General features: G+C 41.5%; 1 protein-coding gene across 1 annotated transcript in view; it reads left to right on the top strand.

The window, feature by feature from the left end:
• The window catches only part of cdh23 (cadherin-related 23), a 176752-nt gene that overhangs the window by 90689 nt on the left and 66497 nt on the right, over window positions 1–19566 (top strand). Inside the window, exons 9-12 of the mRNA XM_078272533.1 lie at window positions 4837–4949; window positions 6809–6997; window positions 11128–11277; window positions 11960–12118. Of these exons, the coding sequence (XP_078128659.1) occupies window positions 4837–4949; window positions 6809–6997; window positions 11128–11277; window positions 11960–12118 (611 nt within the window). The remainder of the gene's footprint in view (window positions 1–4836; window positions 4950–6808; window positions 6998–11127; window positions 11278–11959; window positions 12119–19566) is intronic.

The raw sequence follows: 19566 nt of genomic DNA, 5'->3' as shown, positions 1-19566 counted from the left end.
TAAGCTACTTGGCCCAAACAGTTACTGTAGGTGTATTACATTTATTACAGGGGTCATCTGTTTGCAAGGGAACATTCAATTATATTGATCTTCTGTTTCATTACAGTATCTTCCTTTTTCCTCATTTTCTGTGGAACCCAAATTGTGACTGTCCCTCCCAGGAAAAATGCAAGCACCAGCAGTTTCAGTAAATGGTCTCACAAAAACAACATATTGTATGTTCATGTTCAAGTAGTCTCGCATTGCCAGACCTTCCTCCACAGCGCTGCACAGGAAGGTCTGGCTAGTCCACCCAACATTCCTGGATGGGAGAAAAACGTGCTATAGTTTATTGGCATTTCTTTAAAGGGGTGATAGAATGATTATATAGGGTATTTCACACTGTTCCTTAAGGTCTCCTAAAAGGGTATGTAACATTGGTAGGGCTGAAAATGGCCCAAGTGCTATTTTATCTTAACTATCCTGTGAATATGGCCCTATTTGGAACAAGAGCTTTTCTTCCAAATATGGTATGCTCATAAATATTTAGATGAGCTGCGCGCTGATTGGTTTGAGCGAACCACATACACATACATTGGAGACTAGACAGCAGGTCTCATATTTCAGACACTGCAAAGTTATACATTGTCTGCTATTTCATTATTAAATTGACTTCTGAGACTTTTTTATGCGGGAAATCAACTATATAAAGCTCAAATATGGGCCGTTTTACGAAAATTGATGGCTAATTGCAAATTTGGTAAGACGTGTCGGACTTTAGGAGCTCCACACAGTCTGACGAGAAACCGAGCGGCAACCTCCATACCTAGTGAAAGTCACAGTTTCCTCGGTTACTGGACTACCGGGGCTCGGGGGTCCGCGGAGCTGGCCGGCTGCCAGCTGCCGGCATAACTAGAGTATATTTACAGTTTGAAATTCTTCATGCCACTTATATTACAGCTACTCCAAGGTCTTATAAAGCTAACAATGGTGTCCGATTTCAATTTAATGCATTTTTGTGAACATTAGGGGTTTCGTTAGCTGCTACTGTCCCTTCAATCCTATGTGTACAGATCGCGGCTAGTTAGCTTCACTTTCGGCATAACTAGAGTATATTACAGTTTGAATTTCGTCACGCCACTTATATAACATCTACCCCAAGGTCTTATAAAGCCAACAATGGTGTCCGATTTCAATTTAATGCATTTTTGGTCTAAGAGGAGGCTAGCTAGCTCTCATTGATAGAGCTCCATCCAGCCGCAGGCTCTATCAATGAGACTCGCGGACAAGAGGCGTTTATTTCCCCGATCGTTTGTTTAAATAACTCAACACACATATTCATTATAAGATTAACTGGAACATGTGGTAAGAGATTGCGGACGTAACAAGCTCGCTGACCGCGCTCTCACTCACACACACCGGCCATTTAGCAGGAAGAGGGGAGCTGCAGGCCCGGGAGCTCTGTCACAGCGGGTATGGAGCACAGTGGGTGGCCAGCCGTAACGGAGCTCCATCTACCTCACAGCAGGCCGGGGTCTGTGAAGGAGGGCAGGCCGGGCGGTGAGGCAGCAACACAGGCAGCACCGGCCGCTGAATTCAGACACACAGTCGGACAAAACTTGCAATTAGACATCAATTTTCGTAAAACGGCACATATTTGACCTCTTCATAGTTGAGTTCTCTCATAAAAAAGTCTCAGAAGTGAATTTAGTGATAAAATAGCAGATGAACAATGTATACAATTTCTGAGATCTGCGCGACCTATTCAGAAGACTACCTGATCTCAGATCAGTGGTGTAGCCTATGTAAATGTTGGGGCGTGACAAAGATAGAGACCAGAGCCAAATAAAGAGGAGCCACCGAGTTGACGTGAACTCGGTAGTTAGTTGAAATTCGCCCGTTTTCAGAGGCAGTTTCAAATTGTGAGATTTGCAGAGGAAAGGGATGCCAATGGGATGTTGAGGTTCTATGTATGTCCTAATTACCCACCAAACTGTCGTTATTCAACTATGACAAGGTAAAATCGACCCCTTTAAACCAATCACAGTCTTCTTGGGTGGCAAAATAGTCTCTGGGAGGAAATTGTTTTGGTGGAACGTACACATAGGGAGGCGAGCTCTGGAATTAAAATGGCTGTCGAGTGTGTGATGAGAATTTTACTCAAAAAAAAGATAAACTTATACGTATTTGATTGTCAGTTCTAGCTCGGAGGATGTTTCCCAAATGGACTGGAGTTTAGGATGCCAACACAAAGAAAGCGGAAGGTGAGGGACATCTGGCGGAACCTCCGGCAGCACCGGAACTATCCCGTAAATTAAACGTTGTAACATTAGAGAGCCATATCAGTTGTTTTCTTTTAACCATGATTGTGGTATGGTTTTCTAACCTTGGCCAGGTGTTTGTTAATTTAAAGTTTACGAAAGTAGTAATTTTAACCCAAACCAATATCTTTCCATAACCAAGTCATTTTGTGCATAAACCTAACCAAACCTTACCCATACATTAGGTGTTTAATCAGAAAATATATATGGTTAGAAATTGAAACGGTGACTTGTAACCGCTTCACAAGGCACAGTCAAACCTTTAGGGAATGCCCTTTCATTCACAATGATTTTAATGTCAGCATGTGTGTATTTTAAGTTGGTATTAAGTTATCATGTTGAGAAATTGAGTAATGCAGGATTCACACTGCATTCCTTGTAACACTTTCTCCAGTTCCACAATTAAATAGATTATGTAAGCTGGACATAATCAGAAGTAGTTTTTGTCCCTTCTACATGCCTCCCTTCCTCACCTTTTGGCCTCAATCCAGGCTAATTACCCAAGGGCTGTGCTCTCTCTGCTGGCCTGCCTCCCATCTCTACGCCCTCTCTGTGCGCTTTGTTCTGTCGCTTCCCTCCTCTTCATTCCCAGCTAGATACAGGGCAATAATAGAGCAGTGAATGGGGTGTGGGGAACACAGGCATGGGTTAATCTGTTGACCCCTGCCGTTGTGCACTGTAGACTTACCATCTGACCATGTTGTAGACCTCAGCTATTACTATAAACTATCTGAAAGAGAGTCATGTTTAATCCCTCAAAGTGCAGCTCAAGGTTCATAGTGTGTCCTACTTAGAAAAAGTACTGTGAAAATACAACATGAATTCTGAGAACATGCTTTTTTCCAAATTTATTCTGATTCACATATTTATATTAACATTAGACTTCTTTTTTTTTTTTCTTCTTCTTTTTTTTAAGTAAAGGCTGAAAAGGTGCAGTTGTTGTAGTACATTTCCCATGAAGTAGCCTTTCTTTTAAAGAGAGAAGCAAAATAATGATTTGGTCAGCAACAAAAATGATTGTTTAATGCTATTGAGGCCAAGCCAGTAATAAACTAAAAAGAGCAGTTTTCAGAGAGATGCTTGCTTTGCATGGGAAGTTCTCCTCTCTCTGAATTTAGATCATTCCAGTTTAGGAAGTTTTGCTTAATTCTTAACGGACATATGCTCAGTTGTGTAGTATGTTAGATTAAATAACACCTCAGCCTATAACTGATATGTTTGTAGTCTGCTCATATCAAATAAGCTGTAATTGACAAGAGTGAACCAAAACCCAATTGGGGTTATAAGGCGTAAGTGAATCAGTTCAGGTGGACTTGACTGTCAGAGCCTTCTCATACAGTTCTGTGAGCTCCATTGTTTGCTTCACTCAGCAGATCACTCTGCTAACGTTCACATGAATAAACTACCACTATCTCAAGTTTGCTCAGGGGCTTTTTCAGGTGTAAAACAACACATGTCACAGGCACAAAGAGCCCATTGAAATTGGGAAGGCATTCAGTGTTTTTGAATGAGAGATGATTCTTCTGACATTACCAAGGGAATGTGTGCAGTGGATGGGAGACACCGGGCAATGCGAGGGGAGGCGAGGACGATTGGATGTACTTTCATTTGTTGTCTCCATCTGCTGGGTGCAATTAGCAGGCAACAGCCCACAACCATAAGATGCCTCAGGGGGAGAGAGCGCGGGACTGAAAGTGTCAAAGAGGAATGTAAGTGAGGTGAGAAAGTTAATGGGAAGGACTGTAATTGTAAAAGGAAGTGGGGGAATATGAAACTATGAGAAGAGGACTCAAGCGGGTCTCAATCTAATATTTTAACCTGTGTAAATGATGTGAAAAGAGAACACCAGGCACACTTAAACTTGTTAATGAGAACAGTGCAGCGTTCATAATTTGAAACGCTCCTCTTTGAAGGAGTGCATAGAGTGTAACAAAGTTAATGCGATTCATCAGCGCATGTGAAGTGATGTAGTTCAGGAGAAATGTGCGGTGTGCTAATACAGGCTTGTATGCAATCGTATGGTCTTGAGCTTTAAATAAACGTCTTGTGTTTCAGAATACGGGGTGGGATTGTATTCTCAGCAGAAGGTTAGCTTATTTAAATTAATTAAATAAGCATACTGTAGTTTCAATATTGAAAGTGAAACTGAATAGCACTTATGATGCAACTTGAATTCAGTGAATGTGAATTGACAGTAACCCTGGCGTACATCCAGTAAAGGAAGCTGACAAAGAAATGGAGGCAGTGGAAGGAGGGCAGACAGTGACAGATGAAACAAAGGGATGCAGAAGAGGCAGCTTGTGGACATGTTGGAGGTGGTGGGTCAGCCAAAGGCAGGTAGAGAGACGAAGGACAGCACAGCAAAAGCCGTATCCGTATTGCATGAAATGGAGAAATGTACATCATCCACCGCCTTCCCGTCCAGAGGCTCCTTGCTGCGTCTCAGGAGTTATGCTAAATAATCCACAACGGCAGTTTTGTTTATCTCTCTGACTTTCTTCTCTCTCTCTCGCTCTCTCTCTCTCCATCCATCCAGGGAACACCAACAGCGTTTTTGCCCTGGACTACATCAGTGGGTCCCTGACAGTGAATGGCCAGCTGGACAGGGAAAACCCACTCTACTCAGCAGGATTCACTCTCACTGTCAGGGTAAGCTACTGAATGGGAGGCGGTTGGGGGGGTGGAGGGACTGTCGCAGCCAAGAGAAGGGATCGAAAGTCTGTTTCGCCAGTGGATAAAGAGAGGGCTTTGATATGATGGTGTATTAAATCAATGCAGTGTCTGGGTTTGATATAGCCACAAAAGACATGCTAAATGAAGTGCTTCACCCCGACTCATACTCTACATATTGTGACAGTCGTTGAGGTAGATACACACTGCTATAATTAGGAAAGATTTCGAGGTCAATACTTCACTTAAGACCTCTCCACAAATGAGACATTTTGTTTTTGTGATTCTATGATAATGTCCCCTTCAGAGGCTTGCGTTCAGTGCCAGCAGCCAGGGATGACAGGATGAGCAGAGGAGGATGAGATAAAGGAACAGGATTTAGAGTCCTCCTCAGTGCTAAGGGCTCCTTTGTTCCCCTCTCTCTTTTTTATTTCTCTTCTGTTTGAAGCAGGTGCAGTGTCTGAATCCCTCTGTCCCTCCAATGAGCCTAAAGTCTCTCACTTGGCTTTTTAGCATGTCAGTCCTGCCCTCTCACCCCACCCACTGCCTTCCCACCTTGTCCACTCCACCACTTTCTTTTTTTGTCATTTCTTCTCTTCCAGACCAGTATTCTACAGCAAGTGGTTCCCACAGGGTGTGAGAGGGTGCGTGAAATGGATTTCCAAGTGCAACTAAAAGTGGAGGGATTTGCGTTTTTCCCTGTTTAACTGCAATGTTACAGGAGAGTTTAAAGGCATGTCAAGTCAAATAGTTTACACCTGTACATCACATTAAATGGCCTTTACAAGCACCTAATGGCCTCACTAGCACTCATATATATTTATATAAAATGCAGGTTGTATGACGTTTCCATATGAGAGATGCAACTGGCTCTAAGGTTTAATATAAAAAAGATGCTTGCTGGGGCGGCCTCTAGCTCACCCAGTAGAGCGTGCGCACCATGTAGGCTGAGTCCTTTGCAGCTGCCCGGGTTCGAATCTGACCTGCAGTCCTTTGCTGCGTGTCATCCCCTCGCTCTCTCCCCACTTTCCTGTATATCCACTATCTAATAAAGGGAAAAGCCCCAAAAAATAATCTTAAAAAAAAAAAAAAGACGCTTGCTTACATATTCCTGCCATAGTCTATCTTTTTAATTGAAATCGATAATTGTGTGAAGAAAAGTAGAATAAGTGAAACTGCTGAAAACGAAGAAAAAGAAATCACCCAAAAATGTATTTATAAGATATGGATTTTTTTCCCTCTACATTTTCTTTCCCTCTCTCTGCTTGTGCTTTCTTAGGTGGTGCTGCTATTGATTGTGGTGTGCCATATTAATACAACTAATTTCTCAACTTCAGGTAGCTTAGATAGTGCTGAGCGTGGGGAGGTGGAGGTCAAATGATTCAGTAGCGCTGGGATGAGAGAGGCTAAACTACCTTGATTACCCAGAGACCAGCATGTTGTTCCTGCCTCTTCTCCTATTGCTTGTGACACTCTTCCATCAATAAAAGACCATGGCTGCCCATCCCTATCGTTCTCTCCTATTTTTTATTTTATTTCAGAGAGCTTACAAAGAGCCAGAAACAGAGACAGTGTGTAATTGTGTCTTCTCAATGGGACTCCTTTCTTCTAAATCTTATTGTGTGTATGTATGTGCTGGCCCTCTCTTGGCCTCACTTTGAGCCTATTTCTATGATTGCTTTGAGTCTGTCTGTCCACCTTTTGATCCAATAAATGAACAGCTGTAAATACCTGGCTGAGATTGCGAGCTGACCACCTCCATCCAAAATGACATTTTCGGTGCAATCAACTCTCTCTTTCTCTCTCTCTCTCTCTCTCTCTGTGTTGCTCTCTATAAGGCCACAGAGTTAAACGATGACCGCAGTCCATCAAACGCAACAGTGAGGACCACCTTTACCATCCTGTTAATTGACAAGAATGACAACGCCCCGAAGTTCAACAGTTCTGAGTATCGGCTCAAAATCACCGAACTGGCCCAGGTGGGCTTTGCCCTTCCCCTGTACATCCAGGTCGAAGACAAGGACGAGGTGGGTGGATCACGTCCTGATAGCTGGCACAGTCACAACATTCTTGGCATTGGGCTGATACTCTTATCAAGATAAGGTTGCAATGACACCATACTGCCCCTGTATCTTACAATTGTTAGTAGAAATGTTCCGCACTGATCCTACAGTCAGAATCCATATGACTAATCTGGGCATATTTTTAATGGATTCAGTGTCAGATAAAATAAGGCTGATCAAAATCTGATTGTTTCTTTACTGTACTGTGCAGATCTGTCCACCTGTTGCTGCGCTGTCCTCCTTTACGACAGCCAGCCTCTACAGTGCAGCATTTTTGTGTATGCAAGTGAAAATAAAGAGAATGTGAAAAGAAATTCTGCCACACCGCTGCAATTAAGTAAGTCTGAATTCAGACACAGAGGTTGGCAAAACACACAGATTTGCTCAGCACCAACATTAATAAATGTTTTTTCTGATCGTCGCTTTCATCAGTTAAAATGATAAATGTCGCTGGCAGCCGTTAGTGGAATGAATTTTAATTCTATGAGTTGTCTGCTTAAAGTACTCTCTGCAGCCATCAGTGTCTGTCAAAGATCATTTGTGAGGGAAGAACTGCCACACTGAAACACATCTGACAGCGAATGTTTTTGTAATTCCAACAAAGTGATAGATCTTCTCTCTACCTGGTCGCTCTACATCAATCTCAAGAGTTTTTCATTCATATTATATCAATAATTTAAGCTTATAAACATAATAGTTTTGAACCAGGACCTTCAGTGTTTGGATCAAGTAGCTTGCGAAAAAAAAAAGTGTGTCAGATTTAGTTGGCTACAGATGTTATTTTAATGTCATTTAAGTAATAATAATCATTATCAATAATCATAATCATAAACAACAATAATCATTCATAATATCTCTCTACATAGACAGCTAGGACGGTATGTGAGTGGTGTGTATTTTGTGTTTCCATTTATAGGTTTAGATTTATCTGGTTTATAAATGCTTCAGCCAAAAAGAACATCAACCACTGTGTGTGTGTGTGTGTGTGTGTGTGTGTGTGTGTGCGTGTGTGTGCGCGTGCGCGTGCGCGTGCGCGTGTGTGCTTGCTGTCAACAGCACGCTTTAGTGTGTCCGCCACTTCCCATTAGTTGAATCTACCAACCTACTGTGGTGACACACACTAACTCAGACACCAGCACACACATACAACACTTTTTCACTTTGCTCTTGCTCTGCCACTCTGTCTCTCACTTTCTCGCTCCCTCTCTCACACGTGCACATGCTCGCTCACAGCAGCGCATTGGACTCGACTACAATTTAATTTGCTCTGGAAGAGATGGGATAGAGCATCAAATTATACCTAACGAGGAAAATCAATCACCTAGGGTGCAGATAAGCCGAAAGCTAGTCAACTCTGATTGATTTCAGGCACAGCAGCCGCCAGGGTGGAATTTGACAGATAACTGCAAGTCAAGTGGATAGAGAAAAAGGTGGAGAGTAAAGTGAGACAGACACACGGACAGGAAAAGGAAAGGAGGGACTCTTAAGAAAAACCAGAAGTCTGAATAATTGGTGGAGCAGGAAGAAACAGACAGGAGAGAAAGGAAGCACTGAGCACAGAGATAGCTGGAGTATTTAGCAGCAAGTCTGTTTATTCATTCCAAGGATGTTGTGTCGCAATGACGAGGCGCAAGGGAAAGTACAGCGAGTGCGTTGCTGCACGCAGGTGGGGTGACGACCCGGACACCTGGCATGTGATAAGAGATCCCTCTGGAGGTTACCACCCAACATTTTACCACTAGCAAAAGCAGCACAGTCTGGGGAGGTACCCAGCCGCATAACATTACAGTATCTCCAAGCTAAGATTGCCACAGCTAACTGCTTATTCGTCATAATATAACAAAACAACATGCTTCAGGAAGCACTCAAAGGAGCAGGATTACACACAAAAATGTCAAATGCAGTTATGTTCTCAAGTTGTGTGCTGGAGACTTTGAAATAGTAAAATCTGTAAGACGTTTTTTGTTCTTGCAGTTTTGTATTGCTGTTTTGATCCTTTAAACCTGCATGTCAGTGCTGATACACACACTCGTTCACACTCCGCTACACCTGTGCTTTAATCTCACTTTTTCCAAGTGTGAGGGATTAGAGGCAGACATTTCATTTCTTAGACTATGACACAAGTGGTAGTTACCTCTCTCTCTGTCTGTCGCTCCCTTCATATCCTCTTCTGCTCGGTTAGCATCTATAAAACTTTTGCCGCTGGAATTTGTCACTAAACTTTGTGGCAGTCGCGTCTGACAGGGTGCTTTTATTGGGGGCTTCTAAAGGCAGGAGCAAATGGACGGGCAATTACGTTTATGGGCAGTTTGCGGTGACATCCCTGCATATTGGATGGTCTTTTAAATAGGAGCCATCAGCCACAATGGTTCTCCCAGAGATGAAAACAAAAACAAGGGGGCTATTTCAACCAGCAGCATAATGCCAATCGACCACCGCACCCGTCTTCCTCTGTCTGCCGCAATGGCTACATGATTGGCTGCCCTACAGCTTTATATATCAAGACAGGAGGGACCTGGAGATGTTTTCTCAGCTCAAGACAGCCACAGGTTTCTCATTTTGACCCTGACTTGGATTATATTTACCCACGATGCCATGACACCGTCTTTTTTAGTGGTTATATTCAAATGATACTAACCTCGCCAACTATACAGACCTATTCAGTAATACAGAACATAGTATTTCTAAATCAGACTCCATGCTCATATAATCTCCCAGTCGGACATACTGGCTACAGCTCGGTTGGCAGTGCAGTGCAATGTTGCACTCAAATGGTCATCTACATAATGTGAAACAGTGCAGTCCAGGCTTTATGTAGTGGTGATAAAGAAGAATTCAGATGAGGAGAAAAGATGAATGCGATGTCTATTGTGTTGTCTAATCTTGTCATATCCATTTTATCACACATTTAATGGTTTTTGTTATTTTCCTGCAATGCACTAGCCTGACAAGCCAGACCCGCATCCAGATGTTGGGTCTGGGAACTCACCATTGACAGGGCTCAATCCGAGGGGCAGGATAAACGGTTGTCTTTCAAATTCCCACTGCACGCAGTAGGATAGCGCTACAACCAAGCAGAGCAATGAAGAAGGTAGCGGAGCTAGTTGATAGATTACATTTTTGCCGTATCCGGTTGGCAAAACTCTGAACCTCCTTTTTTAAGAATTACTTCAGTGCCGGTTTTTTTTCTCCTTTTCTCAAAGAAAAGCTTAACTCCAAGTCTTCCAGAGTCGCGGCCAAAGCCGATTTGAAAGACCGCTGTTCCCAGCAGCAGCAGCCATAAGCCCGCCCACCGACTCTACACACGATGTGATTGGCCCGGCCAGAGTTTGGAAAGCCAACGGAGAGTTGGTAGACCCCCTGGCTGCAAATTACATTTGCTGCCGCTAGGATGCATCTAGATTTCTAGGCTAGCAACGTGCAGCTCTCCAGGTCACATCTGTACTGGACCCTGAAACAATTTGAGGGTTAGCGTCCCCACTACCGTTTTCACGCAGCAATAGGAACAGGCTCTTAATAATTGTGTCTGTTCAATTATTTACTGTTCATAATGTATTGAAGATATGCTGGCATGGTATACTTTATGTGTGTGCATTGAGCTCAGAAAGCTGAGGTGCGTCTTCATTACACGTAGAGTGCCAGGTTAGTGTACATAAAGATGTTAAAGGATGGGTGAAAAGTGTCAAGATACAGCGATAGAAAAGAAACATCTTGAACACAACTGATTAGAGTGAATGGAACTGGCTTCCCTGCTGATGCTGCTTGTGAAGCCTCATGATCAGTATCATTTATTAACTGCATTTTGTTTATATGTTCTGGAAAAAGTTATATTTTGGTGGTAATCAGGGTTTCGGTGAATCTTCAGTTCTGTCTTTCTATTTATACAGTATTTGTACCTTTGACATAAATCATAATTTTTGTCCAGTATTTATTCCTAAAAACTCAATAGATATACCGTAGCAGATTTTATCGCCTACATTCGTCCATGGTAGGTTAGACAAAGTATATATCACCACCTGCCCTAGCTCTCTCTCAACAACCACTTTTTCTCTCAGTTTTCCTACACTCACCTTCCTCTTGTTCTTTTATGGCAGGGGGTGAACAGCATGTTCCAGGTGTTTCTGACAGGAAACAATTCAGAGTACTTCGCCATCTCCCCCACGGCGGTACAGGGGCGTGCCGACATCAGAATAAGGGTGGCCATACCACTGGACTTCGAACTCATCCCCAGCTTCAGCTTCTCAGTGAGTTTTAAACTTTAAACTGCATGAGAGAGTGAATGCTGAGACTCTGAAAAGAATCATACAGTATGAATAAATAACCCCCACAAAACACAGGTTTCTAGCAAATATGCTTACATAGGAGCTCAACTTGCTGCCGGAATTGTTCAACTTTGTGAATGTCCAACAGATCCGTTATGTAACAAGATACAAAGTGAAATAAGAGAAGGCAATGTTGTTGTGATGACCAAGCATTGAGTAGTTGGTGAAAAAACAGCTCCATTGTCCTTCTGTGAGACTGCCCTTGAATTTAACTCTGGACTAAGACTGATTTCTAAGCAACAAACCTTTTTTGAAACTTGTTTTTATTTGTTTGGACTCAGTCGGACTGGGGCCATATCACTTTCTCAGCACTGCAGACTTGTTTGAACAGTGAAATTGGTATTTTGTTACCTCAATTTTCCCCTGAGCGGTTTACAGAACCAGAGGGTGCCCTCCCCTGCTCTGTGTATAATTTAGTCTCCAAATCTTAAACAAGTCAGTTGATTACGTTAGTGACTTCTTTGGCACAATAGCAAATTATGATTCAAATTTTTTTCAAGGATGCCGCCTAAAAATGTGAAATATGTTAGATAAACCAATGTTAAACCTGTACAGTTTCTTCTTTAAATGAAGTCTTTATTTAAATCCTGTTGTCTCTCCTCAGCTTTATGCCAATGAGTCAATTTCCGATCATGTGGGTTTTGCTCGTGTCTTTATCGATCTAATCAATGAGAATGACAACCGGCCCATCTTCAGCAGACCACTGTACAACATCACCCTTCCTGAAAACACACCCCCTGGTACCTCAATGCTACGTATCCTGGTGAGTATCTTAGGAAACCACTGTACAGTGTGTACTGCGCACAGCTCAGAATGTGAGAAATTACTTGTGATTTATTACTAAAGAGAAATTTAACTAGAATCCAAATAGATTTCAAATGGATTACAATAAACCTGACTTGTACTAGTAACTGGTATGGGTCTTTTTGTATTGGGAATAAAGTCTAGGCTTGTTTGTTTGCCCGATGTGACCCAGTACTCTCCTGAGACTACACCATATGAGTTGTGATTCATGGTGACTCAAGCTAGGCTGCCTCAGACAAAAGCACAGACAAAAAGAAATGAAAAACTCACTCACCAACTTGACATGGGTCACTGTTAGCTAATGCTGAGATCCTGTGTGTTTGTGATGCTGAATGACCATGTTGGCAACTAAGGCATCTGTTAGACGTTAAAGACTGAATCTGTGGCTCAACTGTGGCTTGGTCTTAAACCCTGTTTCAACATAATTATGCAAATTTGCTGAAAAGCTGAATTAAATATGTACTTGCAACACAATAGTAAGTTCTACTTAGGTAATAAAGGTTGAATTAACTTGTCAAAAGTCCTTAATTCAAGGTAAATACAGCCATTTTAGAGAAGTCCAGTAGTGTAATTGCTTGCTCTGTATGTAAGATAATAACTTTAGCAGGATTCAAATGATTACCCTCAAATTGCTGCTTATAACTCAGTTATAAAGGTTCATATTCTACCCTTAAACGTATTTGCTAGTTGCATTAAAATTCTAGATTCTAGCATTACAGAAATATCAGTTCAAACTGGATTACTATTGTCAGAGGATGTTAAAATGTCATACCGTTAATATTGAATTCATATAAGAGACGTCGATAATAATGTCAGGAACACCTCCGTTAAAACTAACCCAATTAGTTATTTTCAAAACATATGTTGTATTATTCATTCCCTCCAGGTGTGTTATTGTACCCTTTTTGTGTAGTTTCTCACAGTTGAAGTGTCCTTGAGGCCACTCCACCTCATCTCCTCAGAGTACCACCATGCAGCAGAGTTCACTCTCAGTCGCTGTCCTGACCAACAGCCGCTACTTTAACCAGATCGGGGGGGGGAAAATCTCCCACCATCTCCCTATAATTCTGCATTATTATTCATTACCAGTCATTCTTATGACAAAACACCCACAATCCACTAGATACAAGTGCAAAAAGCACAGTGTGAAAATCAATAGTGTTTATAGACTGGGTGCTCATGAAATGGCGATTGCAGGGCAGTCTAATACCCGATAAGTCTGGCTGATGTTGGCCTTGTCCCAGAGCGTGCAGCCGTCCCGGAATCCTGATTGCTGGCTGTAGAGAGTGAACGGGCTGTAAATAGAATAAGATGTGACGGCTCTCGGTGAGGACTGCACTGGCATGGATGGCAGCACTTGTGTATATATACACTGTTAGATAAGGGTTTCAATATTCTGACTTGTTCACACACACACACACACACACACACACACGCACACATTCACACAAGTGGCACTCAAGCCCTCTGAGATGCCACTGAAGACAAAACACACATAAAGATTAAACAGATGTTTCCCACACTCAGCTAGCTTCTCTGAGGCTGGAAAATAGAAATAGACAAACACACACACACACACACACACACACACATACTGTATATACACAACAATCTCAAGGTCAACACATGGCTACAACCAGACAAAGTAATTGTAGGCCTTTCTGCATTTGTTATCCCATAATATTTCCTGTGTGTGTGTGCGCGCGCATAAACAGACTTATTTACTTACAGTATGTGGGTCTGTCATAATGTAGTTCATTAGTAATTTAGACAGCATGTCACAACGGTTGTAATCCACTGAAAATAGCGGACGCTGTTTATTTATATGCTGCATTCTGATCAAACAAGCCATGTCCGGCTCACTTGTGTTTGTGTAAATAATGAGGTATTTCTTTTGGAAATGGACATTGCATCCATGTATCGTATGAAATAACTTATAAACTTAAACAAACTGCTGGTTCTCTGCCTCATATTGTTGGAGTGAAAGAGATGGCAGTGGAAGTAGAGACATTTCCCTATTGTAGATGTAATATATTTTGGATTATAGAGTACAGAATTGTAAAACTAGCCTTGATTACATTCAGCCTTGTGCAAGAGCACTTCTCAACCCACTTCTGTGAGTCAGCACCAGGTAAAATAATTGAACCTGTCCACCACTCCTTCTGTCAAGGACAAGTCATGCCCCTCGCCAACTGCAGAAAAGCATTTTGAGTTGAAGTGTTAAATGTGACAAAATGAATAGGCCCCTAATAACTGGTTCTGTTATACAACTTGTGTTACGTTTGTACTTAACTCATGCTCATTTTATTCTGAACTTTATATGACAGCTCTATGTAACCATGTCATTTCATTTGCGGGTACCTTTTCATTTTCCTGATGCCTTGTGTGCCTGTCTCACTCAGTCTCTTCCTGCAGTTCAAACTGTCTGCTTGTTTAGGTGCAGTTAACAACTCAAGCCATTACAATGGAACCAGATTGTTCTGCTATGACTAGCCTCTCGGTGCTCTCTGTCAAATGGCTCTGAGGTGCAACAGATGGTGGCAAAATTATGTTTTAGCACCAAAAAGGAAGACAACTCTTTCATTCTTAATCTTTTAAAGTGCTCATATTATGCTTTTTGGCTTTTCCCCTTTCCTTTATTGTGATATATATCTTTTTGTGCATGTTATAGGTTTACAAAGTGAAAAAGCCCAAAGTCCACCCCAAAGGGACTTACCATCTCCAACAGAAAACACTGTTCACAAACTGCTCCAAACAGCTCTATTGTAGTCCAGCCTTTACTTCCGTGACGAACGTGCGTCACTTTGTAACACACGTTATAATGCTCGCCTAGCTGCTAGCATGGCACTCCCTCATGCTCTGCAACTGACTAGCTAGCAGTACTTACTGAGCATGTGCGACTCCCAACAAAGATGGAACAGAAGTGAGATGTCTCACTCTGTAGCTAAAACAGAGAGCTCAACACACAGGGTGAAAAGAGGAGCTGCAGCAATGTGAAGTACAACAAATAAATGGTGTTTTCTGAAAATTAAACCACATAAACCTATTCTGGTACAACCTCTAAATACAATTATGAACCTGAAAATGAGCATAATATGAGCACTTTAAGGTGGCCAGAACTCCTCACTATACAGTTACAAACGCACACACACACACACACACACACACACACTTCCTAAAGTGTATTTATTAATTGACACCTTAACCTCACGGTTACAACAAGATGCTAATAACTCACTGCGTCCGGGCAAGAAATAGCTAAAGCCCTAGCTAGAGTCGGCAGGAGACTGGCAAGTTGATTTCCCGATCCGGATGAGGGACTTATAGTCACGTGCCATCACCATCTAACGTCAACCACATAAAGCACAACTAATATTTGTAAAATAGCGATTCATCATTAATTTTGCAGAGTTGACGGAGAGGTGACTGGAGAGGTCCGCGCCTTATAGAACTAGAACTTAGACTAGTTTTTCGAGACTTCTAGACTATAGCTTCGTATTGAGCGTACAGAGTGGTATCAATCCTCTCATTTAACTCTAACTAAAGAAAGCAATTAAGTTATATCTCCAAATGTCAAACTATTCATTTAAATAGTCTAAGGTCACCTTTAACTGTCGTGAATTAGCCAAAATATTGTAACACAGACTGTAGCCCTTTCCCAATTCCAAGTTTGTGCATCCCCGATTACTCTCCTCGATTCCTCTCCTCGTGTCTTAGTGCCGCCTACAGAAGATTGGAGCTGAGGAAGAGCCTCGAGGACAGAGGAGCCGAGGCAACAGGCCTTTAACAAACATGAGACATCTTTGCGTCTGAGCTGTCGTTTAAAAGCGACGGCAATTAAATATGATGTGCGGCACAGCTGCATCAGCTGTTCATTTTGTCATTCGCTTTATTTTTTGATCTCAAATGAGCAGAACAGTGTTCATGACAACTTCTGTATTTACTTTGAATTCAATTCACAATATGGCAAAATGTAATAAGAATGTACAGATGTCAAAAATGTGTATTTGTTGTATTTAACACAGGCATATATATTTATAATATATTCTACATACACAGTATGGCTAAATAGCCTTCATAGGCTATTTTAGTGTAAAATACTACAAATGTTTGTATGAAAAAAAACTACAAATATATAAAGTATTATATGGTTACGCAAACACTCTAATGCATGGATCAGCTCTTCATCTGAATTCGCGTGTAGGCTTAAAACCATCCACCCTCCACCCACCTGAATGAATTATTTTCTCCGATTTAGAGACCCGCATGGACATTTCACTGTCCCTTTAGGCTCCGTTGATTTTTAAATGATGTATTGATATATGAGTGTTTTCCATAACGATTTACTTTGATGATTAGAGAGGCTGCTTGTAAACGTTTCAATGTGAAACACAATGTGTTTATGTCTAACTAGTTATAAACTTGACAGAGGAAACGGAACTAAACCTTTTACTTCTGAAATAATCCTAATAAAGTTAAGCTGCTGTTACTCAAGCATCTCCAGACACATTTACAAATGAAGCTGTCTGTCCGACAGCAGCTACGTTCACATTTTAGAGAATGTTAATATTTTCCGTGTTAATTGTGTATTTTCACCCTACCGCTATTAATCAGTTAATTTAGGCTATATGATCCAACCGGTCCGATCCCTAGATTAATCTTGGAACCGCAGATATATTATCTCTTTCTCTCTCTCTTTTCCTCTCTGTCACGCCTCTTTGTTAAAGTGCTCATATTATGCTCATTTTCAGGTTCATAACTGTATTTAGAGGTTATATCAGAATAGGTTTACATGTTTAATTTTCAAAAAACACCATATTTTTGTTGTACTACACATTGCTGCAGCTCCTCTTTTCACCCTGTGTGTTGAGCTCTCTGTTTTAGCTACAGAGTGAGACATCTCACTTCTGTTCCATCTTTGTTGGGAGTCGCACATGCGCAGTACCCAGGTCACCACTACCAGCCAGTCAGAAGCACAGTATGAGGGCGTGCCACGCAGCTAGGCGAGCATTATAACGTGCGTTACAAAGTGACGCACGAAGTGAAGGCTGGACTACAATAGAGCTGTTTGGAGCAGTTTGTGATCAGTGTTTTCTGTTGGAGATGGTAAGTCCCTTTGAGGTGGACTTTGGGCTTTTTCACTTTGTAAACCTATAACGTGCACAAAAAAGATATGTAACACAATAAAAGAAAGGGGAAAAAGCCCAAAAGCATAATATGAGCACATTAACATGCCACGGGTCAAAAGACTTCTGCAGAGGATACATCGGTGTATCCTCGATTATAGCTCCTTCGAGGAGCCTCCTTGCTCCTCGATGTGCATTTTAGGAATTGGGACGTCCTTCCACATGGCACGCTGAGAATGATTTCCGGGTTACAAGCGCGATGATCGAGGAGTCAAGGAAATATAAATTTGGGAATTGAGAAATGCCTTTAATCTTTTAAGATTTTTTAGTAAAATGTTTGGCCATTTAGAACAGTTCTTGTCATTACTGATTACAACAATGATGATGACAATGATGAGACAAATATATTCATGGCCTATTTGCTTGTACATTGCTGTTTCAAGAACTTATATACTGATAGTTTGTCTCACAGGGAAGTCGTTATTTTCAGGAGTGTGGTACATTGCTGTTTCCTGAGCATGAAAGTGTTTTTACATTAGTGTATCAACACTATGTGGTGAAGGTGGTTTGTATGTAAAGAGGCTAGGGTCTGGACAATGTTTATATAATACTTTATGCCTATGCTAATTGAAATTATGCATGTTGGTTCCCAGTTGTTTTAAAAAGTGCCAAACAGGCATCCTGATAATGTAATTGAATTGAAATGCTTTGTTTGGGTTAATATTCATAGCTCATCGGATCAGAGCTTATGTACAATGTTAGTCGATGCATTACTCCTGCATCCCTGTGGACACTTATGCTTAACATAGGAGTACACACACACACACACACACACACACACACACACACACACACACACACAGAAAGGCAGTGGCTGTTTAATATTTATGGTCTGCAGCATTACTTATCATTATAAATATTTATTGTGATTTACTCTTTTGTCTGGCTCCTTTTCTCTCTCTCACTCTCTCTATTGGTCTCTTCCTCACCCTGGAGACTTTGGACACCAGCAGCTGCTCATATCAGTGGAATCACTCCTATTTCCTCTCCTTGGGTCTCAGAGAATTTGCCTTTTTTCATTTCATATTTAATGTATGCCCTCAGTTAATGTTTCCCCCATTCTCTGTTTTACCATTAGATTGCTAATGGTTTTCAGGTGTTGCATTGCCTCACTGTGTGGTTCCCTGTCTGTTTCTGCTTGGATTACACTCTAGCTCTTTTTACCCACAAGACTCTACCTTAGAGAATATGTATATATTTGAAGAGGATATATGCAGGTCTAATATGCATATAGAAGTACAGTTTACCTGCACCTTCCGTTCTTCTTATAGTTGGTCTTGCTTCTATAGAATATGTTGGATGCAACATTCTTCTTAAATAAGTGTCCTTTACCAATGCCATGCTGTGTGTTTTATGGGCTATGTGCAGATGCTGTGTGTTTTAGGGCTAAGGCACAATGAAAAATGCTTCCAGCAGAAGGTTAGAAATTACAGAGTGGAGGATGTTTCGCCACCACCACTGTTTAGACAGGCCTTTATGGGGTAATAGTCATAACAGTAATTATAATTCATTGTTGTAATGAAATGGATGAGGCCCAGCACTTTCCTGCATGTGGTAGCTCACACAGTGTCACTGTTAATAATGGGCAGCTTATCATGGGTGATTGTGACATTGTGAGACAGGGTGTGAATGGGTGTGCAGGGCTGAGGACAGACAAATGGGAGCTGGGAGTAGTGAAAAGTCTGAACTTTACCAGAGTTTGAGTGTATAGGAGCTCAATATTGGTCTCCATTGGTTCCATTTGTTTAGTTATCTGTTAATCCATTCATCCATTTCATTCAGACAATAATGATTTTTTTAAAAAGCACTATACCACTGTGTTGAAACAATTTCAAAATTACACTAAATGGCCAAAAGGTGATACAATTTTACAGATAAAACAACTAATAATGATTTTCTTTAATCTGCAGATAATTTTCATGGGTTAATGTATGAATTGTTTGGTCCATCAAATGTCTGAAATTGGCCATCACTATTTCCTGAAGCCCAAGATGAGGTCTTCAAATTTGCTTGTTTTGTCCATAGACTGTATAAAATATGGACGTAGTCTCCGTAACTGCCAGACCTTCCTCCACAGCGCTGCAGAAGAGGGTCTGGCGAGTCCACGCAGCATTTCGGGATGGGAGAAAAACGTGCTCTGGTTCATTGGCATTTCTTTAAACCAATCACAATCGTCTTGGGTGGCGCTATGCACCGTACGGAGCAATGGTGTCTCTGCAAA

The sequence above is a fragment of the Sander vitreus genome, chromosome 17 (genome assembly GCF_031162955.1).
Source record: "Sander vitreus isolate 19-12246 chromosome 17, sanVit1, whole genome shotgun sequence".
NCBI classification, from domain to species: Eukaryota; Metazoa; Chordata; class Actinopteri; order Perciformes; family Percidae; genus Sander; species Sander vitreus.
This window is presented reverse-complemented; position numbering and strand designations above follow the sequence as displayed.